This window comes from Nanorana parkeri, unplaced genomic scaffold (genome assembly GCF_000935625.1).
Source record: "Nanorana parkeri isolate BGI_ZX_2015 unplaced genomic scaffold, ASM93562v1 scaffold1192, whole genome shotgun sequence".
NCBI classification, from domain to species: domain Eukaryota; kingdom Metazoa; phylum Chordata; class Amphibia; order Anura; family Dicroglossidae; genus Nanorana; species Nanorana parkeri.
In genome coordinates, this window is record NW_017307460.1 from 23,307 (window position 1) to 36,328 (window position 13,022).

Consider the following 13,022-nt stretch of genomic DNA (forward strand, 5'->3'; position numbering starts at 1 on the left):
AAAAAATAACAAACAAATTCCATTCTTGTTCCTAAAATCAGTATGACAAAAGCCAGCTAATATTCTAACTTCTGTGTCTGTTCTCTTCCGATAGGACTGGTTGGCCAAACACCATCTGGAATCTTCAGATTACCAGGATCATTTGAGTGGCCACCATGAGAAAACTCCTGCAGGTCCTCCTCTTACTCTACTGGCTGGATAAGGGTCAGTCTAGCCATAGCTGCAGTCTCCAGGGCTGGCCGATGGAAACATTCTCACAGTCCGGGGATATTCTGATTGGTGGAGTTTTTGTGGTTCATTCAGGAATCAATTTCCAACAACCAACTTTCCATAAGAGGCCAAAACCAGTTTCTTGTACAGGGTAAGTTCTGGAGGCAGCTGTCAGATAACAGTGATGTTTACGGGGTTGTCTGTGAAGGTTCTCATTCATCCGGGTCATGGTATATCTGTAAAAATTAAATCAAGGCAACTGGACTTGCTGTATTTTTCTTGAAGATGTTTCACTTATCATCCGACTTAGCTTTCTCAATTCAGAAACTTTATAGCTTTCTGAATTGAGAAAGCAAATCGGATGATCAGTGAAACATCTTCAAGAAAAATACAGCAATTCCAGTTGCCTTGATTTATTTTTTATAGGTGTTCATGGGGTAGTTTTCTGCTTCTGGTCATCTTCTGATTTATACAATCTTGGAAAAGTTACCATGTGTTCTGCTTATAGTGCCGAATACTACAATATAAACGCTTTACTCCAAGATGGCAGATCAGTAACCCGAGGTAAGAACTTATTGGCCTCCCCCTCGTATAATGACTGATAATTCTAATTGACACAGAAGAGAATGGACTTAGTATTGATTGTATTTTTGTAAATCCGAAACTATTACATTCTCACCCCTGTAGCGCTACCAACCTTCCATTTCTTAACCAATTCTTCACCCCTTTTTAATAACCCTGTGTTGGTGTTTTTTTTTCACTGTTCCTAAAATTTCACAGATTGTTACATTTATAGTTAAGAGTAGAATTTGTTATATTGTAAACTTCCAAATATCAGCGCAGCTTGGACCCGAGGAAGGCAGTTCATTTCTCAAAAGGTTGTCCTGGAAAAATTAACTGTGGTAATTAAAAAAGGATCATGTCCAGAACTCAACTATGTGACAGTAAAATACAAATTAAGGAAATAGTCACGAATGAAGAGACGGAGAGGTCAGGGTAAGGAAGAGATATATTGTTACATACAAGTGTTATTTCACCGACCCAAATTTGACATTTTCAGGGCATGCTTTTATTATTTTTATAAATCCATAAAGAAGCAAAACTCTAAATGACCATTCTCATACACACCCAAAGGCAAAAAGTTGCCTTTCTCAGTACTCTGAAATAACCGGGGGAATACATTTTAGACATTAAGGAACCCCTGCTAAAATTATTATAGGTACGTTAAAGAAAGAAATTGCTGGTCTTTGGAAAATTGCCCCATTACCCTATCTACCCTGATTGGTGATCAGGGTAGATTAATTCACCAATGCTAATCTGTCAAGGGGTCACTAGCAACCTCGGGCGGTACCCTAGGGTTCTATGTTACACATGTTGAGAAAGAACACCAAGGGATTATATGGATTAGTAAGCGAATGAGGAGGGAGTTGCAATAGTCAAGACGAGAGATAACAAGTGAGTGGATGAGTAGTTTTGAGGTAAGTAATGAGCTCAGTTTTTGAAAGGTTGAGTTTTAGGAAGTGTTGTGACAACCAGACAGATATGTCAGTTAGTAGATTAGTGACACGCAAGGACACTGAGGGGGTGAGTTGTGGAGTAGAAAGATAGATTTGAGTGCCATCGGCATAGAGATGGTATTGGAAGCCATGTGAGGGTATTAACTGACCAAGGGAGGAGGTGTAGATAGAGAAGAGGAGGGGTCCAAGGACAGAGCCTTGGGGGACCCCTACAGAAAGAGGAGGGGAGGAGTTAGATTTGTAGGTGACTCTAAAGGAGCGCTTAGATAGGTAGGAGGAGAACCACGAGAGAGCAGAGTCTTGTAGGCCAAGCAAGTGGAGTTTTTTGAGGAGGAGCAGGTGGCCAACAGTGTCAAAAGCAGCAGAAAGGTCTAATAGCAAGAGTATGGAGTAGTGGTCATTGTTTTTAACTGTTAGTAAGTCACACATCACACGCATCATCTACTGAATCATTCATTAACAAATTGAAAAGAACCAACACTGATCCTTGAAGACTTCTACTACAAATGGTAACATATTTCACCTTTTTACCTTGAAGCAACTCTTTATTCTTGTGCAAACCTTCTCCCTCAGCCCTCTCATTGTTGAGCAGATTATTATGAGGAAGACAATCAAATGTTTTCTATTAAGTTCCATCCAATACATTTCCAACATCCAGTTTCGAGCTTACTTCCTTTTTAAAAAACTCATGATGTTAGACATGATGCTATGGTTCATGAACCCACACAGGTTCTCATCTGAGCTCATCTGAACATAGAAGAAAGCTGTCAATCTCACCCCAATCAGCTGTGGCTGGGGCATTTCTATCTCCATGTGAGATAGAGACCTTAGATTGGTCCCTTAGGGTCGGGACTGATGTGGATGTGCCGTATGTAAAGTGCTGCAAAACCTGTTGGTGCTATACGCATACCTGTAAAAAATAAAAGGAATTCATATAAGAAGACTATCATTACAGGTACTCACTCCATACAGGTACCAGAATACTGTACAATATTTTCAACTATAGCGGACCTTTATTTGCCTTTAGAATGTCTCTAAAAGCGGATTTTTTAAAATAAACTTTTTTTTATTTCTGTCCAGGAACTGAAATGTTGCCTGCAAGGGCAGCCACCTAAATAAGGGACATGGAGGAACTCAGCTATGAAGGAAGATTAACTAAATGGAAATATTCACCTTTGAGAAGAAGAGGTTATGAGGGGATAAGAACACCTTATATAAATATAAAAATGTCCATACAAGTTATTCACTTTAAAGTAATGTTACCATTAGTCTCCGTTTCCTGGGTCCCCATTTTGAAAGGTCTGCAGTGGGAAACAAACATCCCCGGCAGCAGTGACCTGCAGTCACATACAGCAAGTTTTGGACGTGCTGTAATGGCTGCCTGTGGAACTCTGTGTAATGTACTACTGATCCCTGAGTTCAGGGGTTAGTAGTAAGTAATGCAGGGTCCAGGGGTCAGTAGTAAGTGACTTACTACTGACCCCTGGACCCAGCATTACTTACTACTGACCCATGAACTCTGCGTCACTTTCTACTGACCCCTGAAGCCTGCATCACTTACTACTGACCCATGCATTACTTACTACTGAACTCTGAACCCTGCGTTACTTACTACTGAACCCAGAACTCTGCATCACTTACTACTTACTTACTTACTACTGACCCTTGAACCCTGTGGTACTACAGAACCCTGCATTACTTAATACTGAACTCTGTGTTACTTGCTACTGTCCCCTACTGATGACCCCTGTACTCCATGTGTTACCCACTGATATCCCCTGTACTCCATGCATTACCTACTCATGACCCCTGTACTCCTTGCGCTTCTTGCTCCTGACCTCTTTATTCCATGTGTTGCCTACTCCTAACCCCTGCACTCTGTATGTTACATACACCAGATCACTGCTCTCTGCTCCATTAACCGTTGACCCCTGTGTTCTGCGTTACACACTCCTGATCCCTGCACTATATGTGGTACACACTCCTGATAACTTCACTTTGTGTGTTTACACATGCTTAACCCATTGTAGAGTAGCCTCAGGGTTAATTTAATCATGCATCTTCAGCTCCCACTGTTAGTGTAATTTTACTGCACGCATGATTCATTGTGGTGCTCTGCATGCGCCACATTATGTCACTCCTTATAGTTCCCAGGGCACTTAGTCATTACATCGTCAATGTCTGCTTCCTCTTCCAGAAGTCTGTGATCAATTGTTTCCGGGCATGCTAAAAAGGGAGGCATGATTCTGTGGGTGTGGCTGAAAATGGGGGGTTTATGGGTGTGGTTATAAGTGGGCACGGTCAATAGGGTTTCCCCAGATTTCATTTTGAAAATCAGGTAACCTTAATTTCAAGTCATCACAAAAGCAGAGATGCGATGCAGCGATCCTGCCCAGTGCCGACTACAAGAGGCACCACATTAGGCTACGGGGACCGGAGTGAAACTGTGAGTAAGGGAAACTGGGACGGGGCTGGCTGTAAATCTATTGCTATAGTGTACTGGACGTGTGTAATGTATATGTAGTACATATATACAGCACACACCTCCACTACACTCCAGCAATAGAGTTACAATTCTCCCCTGCTAACATGAATAGGTTAAACCATGATCCATAGTACATAACATGTAGTTGTACTATGGATCATTTAAATTCACCTGTCCCTTTAAGAAAAAGTATCGGTAATTGGTATCGGCAAGTACATGAGGGGATGTACTTGTACTTGTACTTGGTCCTGAAAAAGTGGCATCGGGACATCCCTACTTTTGGTAATTAATTAACTGTAATTAATACTCAACTCCCTTGCTGCCGAGGTTGCCATTCGCAGCTGTGTTGCAGAGAAACCACTGCATGAAGATTATACCGAATCCAACACTTCTAGGAGTGTTGGGTTCCTGGTCCTCTGCTGCGATTGGGGACCCCAATGTCATTACAAGACACATTGGCTTCAATTTTGATGGGGCAAAGATGAGAGGGAACACAGCATAATGATCATAAGCCGTAATATCTCTTGATGTTCTTTCGCCTTGTGTAGGTTCCACATTCGTTACTATCGGGATGTTCTGGGCCTCATGTTTGCAGTAAATGAAATTAACAATTCTCCGGAGCTGCTGCCCAATATCACTCTTGGCTTCAGCGCATTGGATTCCTGTATGTCGGAGCCTCAGGCGGTGGGAGCAGTTCTGTCCCTGCTGTCAGGACTTGGAAACTCCTTTCCTGGGTATAACTGTCATACATCTTCAGCCATGGTTGGCATTGTAGGTGACGAGTATTCCTTTTTATCTATTCCTATTGCCCAGATAACTGGCGTCCTTCATTTCCCACAGGTATATAAGAGTTATAGATGTGTCTGGGTGTATTTATGTTAACACATTGTTCCTTATGCTTCATTCTCCATCCCCATACATGTCCCCCAGGGCAGTACCCGGATCCCCATACACCTTTTTATGGCCAGTAAATTGCATATAAGGCTTCATAATGGGGACATTTGATTATCAAAGTTCTACCTCCCATATACTTGCATTGAGTTTGAATTTGAATTCAAACTTTTCCCATGTTCTAAAGTTCGAATTCGAATAACTTTACAGATAAGTCATGGGGCCACTTTGTCGACTCTCAGCAATAAATTCTTATTTCCATCATTTTTTCGCACGGTATCCAGCATAGATCCGATAATGGCTTTTGTTGACCTCTTTGGCAGCTTTGGTTGGACTTGGGTCGGCATGTTGATGGCGGACGATGATGTTGGGCATTACGGTGGACAAATTATACAAAATAGGATAAAAAGGAACGGAGGCTGTATCGCTTTTTTCGAGAAGATCCATCTGAGTTATTCAGACAAACAGATGAAGAGAGTGGTGGACGTAATTAAAAGAAGCTCCGTCAATGTGATTGTTCTGCACAGCCCGGACGTCCATATTAAGGCCCTGCTAGATGCTTTGTTTAATGAGGGCGCTGCTGGAAAAATCTTCATTGCTTCAGATTATTTTGGACTTTCTTCTGGAGATTTCTCCAAGAAAGCCTTGAAGGTTCTCAATGGGACAATTGGACTGATTCCACGCACTGGCACCATGCCAGAGTTTGAGGAATTCCTTCTAAACCTTCATCCAACTGGCAACCCAAGTTACCCATTTATTAGGCCATTTTGGGAGAAGGCTTTCAGCTGTCAGTGGACTAATGAAGGTAGCGAGAGGCCAAATACTCCCCATATAAAGGCAAATGTGACCTGCACTGGAGAAGAAGACCTGGGAGGTAGGGTCGCCCAGTTATTTGAAACAAATGATCTCAGCTACACCTATCATGCCTACCTGGCTGTGTATGCCTATGCACATGCTCTGCATTCACTGCTTGGCTGTAATACTGGATCAAATGGGTTTTATAATTATGGGACATGTGGAAATATCAGTGACGCGCAACATTGGAAGGTGAGTTACAGATGGATTTTTGAACTATGACTCTTTCAATTTGCCTTTTATTTAACAGCTTTTATATAAAAATACCCTAAACAAAACCGATGATTGCTGATTGGTTGGTTCTGATCATAGCACATGGATTGGATGTTTACAAAGGATTTTTACAATTTGCCAGGAATTGTTGCAGCAATTCTCAAGAAGCCAATGCTGCTCAAAGCAGTCTAGAGTAGATGACATGTGAGGACGTCTTTCCAAAAAAGACCCTCCAGTTGTAACTTGTTGAGAATCAGTGAGCAGACATAGTGCTGATAAGATATCAGACTTTATTGTCTAAGCCAAGGCTTCTTAAAGTGTGGGTCACAACCCCATATTGGGTCGCTCAAGTGAACAGGGGGTTCGCAAGCAAGATTTCTTTATTTTCATTTAATGTTTAATGTGCAGTGACAGTGTAGTGTAGTTGTTAAGGTCACGCCCCCCTCCCCTATGCACTTGGTACCTTCCTGAGCACATGCTTTTTTTCTTCAGTGACTGAGTTTTCTTTAACCCAGCATAAGTGGAGCACAGCTGCAGGAGGTAAAGGTAAGGAGGGGGAAGGGGGGTAGTAGTTGGTAATGGCAGAGACAACGACCGACCGTCAGTCCACGGCGCAGTACCTGTCGCTGGGGTCACGTAAAAATTTCCTCGGCCAAAAAGGGGTCGTGAGTGGAGAAAGTTTAAGAAGGCCTGGTCTAAGCTACAAAGACATACATTCTTCACCACAGCTGGCTGGTTCTGGTTGCCTGAATGCATACATATATCATCGCTGAATCTTGATCTTGACATTAAAACACGATTCCATTATTTTATTTCATGCCACAAAGTGTTTGCACAAATCTACTTATGACAAGAGTATGGACAACAGCACCTAATGCCAATATTTTAGACTTGACATGAATAACCTGTTTTTTAAATGCCTTAGCTATGCACAATGTCCTACCCAATTGCTATAGAGATATCGTAGTGGTGAGCACCTAAGATAACCTCTCCATTATCCTGAACTAACTAATAGTTGGGGAGGCCAGCTGTGAGTGATGCCTTGTTATGGCCTTTGAAGGAGATGTAGGAGACACAAATTACTATGGGATAAGCTGACGACTAAAAAAACACAATGATCCTTCGTGTGATTCTAACCACCCATACCCATTATGAACAAGGTTTGAGTTTGAGACAGGTCCCTAGGATTCCTGTTCAGGCTACATTGTGAACTTGTAATTAATAAGCTTGTGAGTTTGCTCCATAGATTAGGAAAAACCCATAGTGTATAAACATTCCAAAATAGGTATAGAGGCACTCATGGGTCTTAATAAGTCAAACGGGTGGAAATAAGTCAAAGCATTAGTATTGTATTGTCAATGTTACTACGTAATTCAGTCCATACTTTTTTTTAAAAGGACAGGTGACATTTTTTCTAAAACAACACAGACTGATGATATTAGGGCAGTTTCTCACCAGAGCTAAATACATATGTCCACAGAGCACAACATATGTCCACAGAGCACAATACATCTCACCAGAGCAGAAGGCTGCAGTATCACCTGGGCGGCATGTGGATCTCTGCAGGGCTCTGTGGTGCAGTGGCTATGCCGTGGAGAGTTGCTTGAAGCTGGTGCCGGTGTTTGGGGCTGTACGGTGCTGTGTGGGGCTGTCCATGGCTGTGCCTGCACTGGGACGGAGGAGCAGAAGATATAAAACTGGACAGGCACTTCCAAGGACAGCTACTGCCAGGTCCCCAGCAGGCTGCCAAGGTCCGCAAAAGCGTGGGAACTCAGCAGCCGCTGTGATTTAACAATTTAAGGGGCCAGTATCGGTCTTAAAGGAGAACTATGAGGTGAGTGCTTTTCACTCACCTCATAGTTCTAGCCGACCTGTGACAATGAGACTGTCACAGGTCGGCTCAGTAGATCGGGAGGTGAGCGAACACATACCGGCGTTCGCTCACCTCTCGATCCTGTCACGGCTCTCTGCCTGACTGGCGGAACGGACGGGGGAGGGGGCGGGTACAGCTGGCTCTGCCTTTGGATAGGCAGGGCCAGCTGTCAGTCATGCAGCTGGGCGGATCCCGGCACAATTGTCGGGATCCGCTTCAGCTGCTGCGGCGTCTCAGTATACCGCGAGCTACAGCTCGCAGTATACTGAGCCTAGGGTGACGGGGGGACGCTAGTTTGTGTCCTCCCGTTACCCTAAGGAGAACTATGGGGAAAAGACTTAACCCCATAGTTCTCCTTTAAGAATAGGGGCATTTTCACAAGTACTCGTGAAAATGCCTGGTATCGGCCACAATACTGATACTAGTATCGATATCGGGACATCCCTCGTTTTAAGATTTTTTAACTGCGTAAAGTTGGGCTTTAAATGTGGCTAAATTTGTTGTGATATTCAAAAATTCATCAGGTGATCCGTTATCTCAAGAAAACCAAGTTCCACTCAAAGTCTGGGCAGATGATGAAGTTTAATGCCCAGGGGGACCTTCCTGCTTCCTCAGATGTCTTGAACATGCAGATCCTCAATGACAGCTTCAACCTGGTGAAAGTAGGGATGATTGACATAGAAGCCACCTTGGGTGAGAAGATCAGTGTGAACTTCAGCGCCATCCTCTGGAACAATCACTTTTTACAGGTAATTGATGCTGACATTCTACCACTCGTTCGGTCATTTTGTTAGATTTCGGTGGCTTCATAGGTAATGCTGACATTTGCAAGGCCTGTTGGAATCTGAGGAAGCTCTCTTTTCAGTCTTCTCTACATCCTCAAAGAAAGTGATAGTGAAAATAGAATCAATATTATAGATTATGTACTATATGGCCTAAAGTAGACACCTGACCATTACACTTACTGGCCAAAAGTATATGATCCCTCTCCAAATGAATGAATTTTTACAGCAAAGGGAGATGTTAATACTACAGCACAATGACATTTTAGACTAGTGTGTGCTTCAACCCTTGTGGCATATAGTCTGGGGAAGTATCCTGACTGTGCCCCTGTATACAAAGCAGCTCAATAAAGGAATGGTTTGACCCATTTGAATTGGAGGAACTTTTATTGAAAATACCAGAACAATAAAAGAAAATTAACAGATTTATGTGGATTTGGAGCAACATTCACCATATTTATTCCCAGAGAATGTTTGTACAAGTCATTCTAAATTGAGAAAGCTGGTCGGAGGACCAGTGAAACGTCTTCAAGAGAATTACAACAAGTCCAGTTGCCTTGACTTATTTTTTACAGATATACCATGACCTGGATGAATGAGAACCTTCACAGACAATAAAAGAAAATCATACTAACCACTGATGTGTTTCAACCAGCTCTAGGCATAATCATAGGATAATGGGTGGGTAATTGCTTTATAATGGTAGTGGGTGAGTTGTCCATGAGGTTTCCATTGACCAAAGGTCAACATAGACAGGTAACAGTCTCCTGGCCTTTTTGGCTAGGTCAGGTAGCATTCCTATATCTGTGGGGCAGTGCATGACAGCACCAAATGAGTATTCTCAGGGAACAAAAACAATCATCTGGAAACCCCTTGCACAACTATTGTTGTTTTCCATGTAATTCAGACTGCCACTTCTTTCTGCCCTCACTCGTGTGAGTAGGCTGCTCCTGTTCAGGAGAGACAATGACCTAAAGGGGATCATAATACAAGCAGATTGAATGCATGTCCCCATTTTTTCAAACACAGATGGCCAGCTATATTCCAGGGTAAAACTCATGTGAGTGAACGTTTTCCCCCCCTTTAGTTTGAAGAAAAGTTTATATTTTACGAAAGGCTAGCATGTATCATGGACCCTCGTGGCGATTTTGTCTCCTCTGCAGATGCCGATCTCTGTCTGCAGTAACAGCTGTCGGCCTGGGTACAGGAAAGTCCCTTCGCAAGGAAGACCCATCTGCTGCTATGACTGCATCCCCTGCTCTGAGGGAGAGATGACCAATTACACAGGTATCATATGGTGAAGTGGCTGAACCTTTAAAGTGGGAGAAACAAGGAGGGCGCAGGAGGTGCGGCCTGCAATGGGTGACACAATCATTGGGGGTGACACCAAAATGACTGACAGTCCTTTTGATGTCACCCCCTCTAAAAAGTCAGGTAGTCGGTCATAGACCGAGCGCCTGACAGCTGCATGAGAAAAGATGAAGTCCCCTCCTCTCTTTGCCGGTGTCCATTACCAAGATGGCCACCAGCAGTTAAATGCACGTGACGTCATTACTGACTAGAGTGATAATGTCACACACGTGCGTGACACCTGGTGCTCACACTGGGTGACACCCAACCTGGGGACGCCTCTGGGGTGTCAGCTGAAAGGATTATTCGGTTTGATTATGCATGGTTCCATATTGAGATGCCACCAAGTACTTACAAAGCCTGGGATATTGGGTTATGGTGCCCTTGAATGGCAAAGCACCAATCACAATGGAAGCTTAAATGTATATCATACTATACAGTATATCCAAAATGTATCCGCAAATTATGTTGCGCTAGGACAGAGCAGTTTTATACTCAGGTAAAACTGTTTGATGTAATATGTCCATGAACAAACAAAAACATTGTGTTACATAACCAGGGTCCAGTATGGTAATCCTACCCCCTCAATAATGGGTACGGACTCTACAGAAGTAGACATGTCCAGTATTATGGATCCCATACTACCTCTAGTGATTGTTAGTGCTGATTGGCACAAGAGTAAGCATGTTAGCGTGCATTTATGTCCTGCCAAGCAATGGATGCATAACTCCAGTATCACACGTCCCATATATTATATAACAATGCATCAATCATACATATATCCTGTGAAATATTCAGACATTAGAATATCACATGTAGAGCTAATATAATATCTTAAATCTACAGTTCAAATTGACTTCTGGTTACCTTGAATAGATTTGTAGTGTACAATGGTTTTGCCTTTAATGGGACATTATAGGGAGTACAAATATTGAGTAATTATTGTAAAGTTGATCTGAAAATAATTTGTTGTCCACCCACTTCAATGCCCAAAAAGACTTTGTCCTCCCTCATTCTTTTTACACTTAGAATGTCTTACTCTGTATTCTCTATCCATCATATTTGGGCTCCTCATTGTTCTATTAGCCTCCATCTCAGCAGCTGGAAAAATACTTTTTCTGGTGTGTTGGTTTGATCTGTTCATATTACTTATCCCACTCAACTTCAGCTACTCTGAACTCTGATCTGAAACCTTCTGAACACCTTTGGATGAACTGGAACACTGAATGAGAGCCAGGTCTACTCAATACCTGACCTAAAAAATACACTTTTTGGCTCAGTGGGCCCCAAATCCCATAGACATATTCCAAAATCTTTCAGAAAGCCTTCCCAAAAAGTGTTACATAGTTACATAGTATCTGAGGTTGAATAAAGACATAAGTCCATCAAGTCCAACCTATTGTGTGTATGCATTTATGAGAGGTGTCCAGAAACCTTTGGACATATGGTAAATGTGATGAGCATATATGGCTGTGGTGTTTGTTATAACACAAATTCTAAAACAGGTATCATACAACATTAACACATACTGCTAAGATTATTATTTACAATATAGTTATAAAATACTGCAATCAAATATGTGATTTATCTTGAGCATTAATATACATTTTGCATGTTCTATAGATGCGGATGAGTGTTTCAGATGTCCCTCCGATCAGTGGTCCAATGAGGATAGGGACAGGTGTATCCCAAAGGCTGTAGAGTTCCTATCATATGATGAACCGTTGGGAATCACTCTGGTGTTAACAGCTGTCATCTTGTCAATCTTCACACTCAGCATCTTAATTATCTTCATTCAGTATCGAGAAACTCCCATCATCAAAGCCACCAATAGAGAGCTGAGCTACATCCTGCTGGTGTCTCTCATTCTCTGCTTCCTCTGTTGCCTGGTATTCATTGGTCAACCGTCAACTTTTAGTTGTCTCCTAAGACAAACCTTCTTCAGTGTGGTCTTCTCCATCAGTATCTCCTCAGTCCTGGCCAAGACTATTATGGTGATCCTTGCCTTTAAGGCCACCAGGATAAACAGTTCATTAAGAAAATGGCTGGGTCCAACTATCCCTCGTAATGTTGTTGGGATCTGTTCTGTTTTGCAGATCAGCATTTGTTCATTTTGGCTATACAGTTCCCCCCCTTTTCCCATACTGAACAACAAAAGTCAAAAGATAATATTTGAGTGTAATGAAGGACAGAAAGTATTTTTCTACATGACTCTGGGGTTTATGGGCTTTCTGGCCATGATCAGTTTTCTAGTAGCCTTCCTGGCAAGGAACCTTCCGGGAAGCTTCAACGAGGCCAAACTGATCACCTTCAGCATGCTGGTCTTCTGCTGTGTCTGGATCTCCTTCATCCCATCCTATCTGAGCACCAGTGGCAAGTACACCGTGGCTGTTCAAATATTTGCTATCTTGGCCTCCAGCGCTGGACTGTTAAGTTGTATATTTCTTCCCAAATGTTATATTATCTTGCTGAGACCAGAGAGGAACAATCGAGATTTCATATCAGGCAGTAAAGAGAGAAGGAATTGGATTAAATAAAACTCTTCCTCACTATATAGAGTTGATGTACAAAAGGAAAGCTTTCCATTATTTCATTTTACATCTTCAGAAACTTGTGAGGATATTGGGTGCAAGTAAAGGTTGAGCAGTTGTCACAAGGCATTGTCTCCTGTTTGGTTAACTTCACTTTAGTTTCAGACAGACAACCACCGGTCATAGACTCTGTAAATACTATATTTACTTTGCCTTGTTATGGTTTAGTCCAGTCAGAGGAACACAAGTTTATCCAGTGACGTGCGGTACCTTTGGTTCCGGGTGAGGCATTCCCCAGCCTCGCCCCAAGCACAT

General features: G+C 42.5%; 1 protein-coding gene across 1 annotated transcript; it reads left to right on the forward strand.

The window, feature by feature from the left end:
* The first annotated feature begins 155 nt into the window (after window positions 1–155).
* On the forward strand, window positions 156–12,713 carry LOC108796905 (extracellular calcium-sensing receptor-like). The gene is made up of 6 exons (XM_018568461.1): window positions 156–361; window positions 4,761–5,052; window positions 5,314–6,150; window positions 8,569–8,793; window positions 9,990–10,113; window positions 11,800–12,713. Exons 1-6 carry the CDS (start codon window positions 156–158, stop codon window positions 12,711–12,713), a joined length of 2,598 nt encoding a protein of 865 aa, XP_018423963.1.
* Window positions 12,714–13,022: the final 309 nt, after the last annotated feature.

Coding starts and splice junctions, on each gene's coding strand:
- LOC108796905 (XM_018568461.1), top strand. CDS start 156: ATGAGAAAACTCCTGCAGGTCCTCCTCTTACTCTACTGGCTGGATAAG. Junction 5,053..5,313: donor GCGTCCTTCATTTCCCACAG/GTATATAAGAGT, acceptor ATAACTTTACAG/ATAAGTCATGGGGCCACTTT. Junction 10,114..11,799: donor AGAGATGACCAATTACACAG/GTATCATATGGT, acceptor CATGTTCTATAG/ATGCGGATGAGTGTTTCAGA.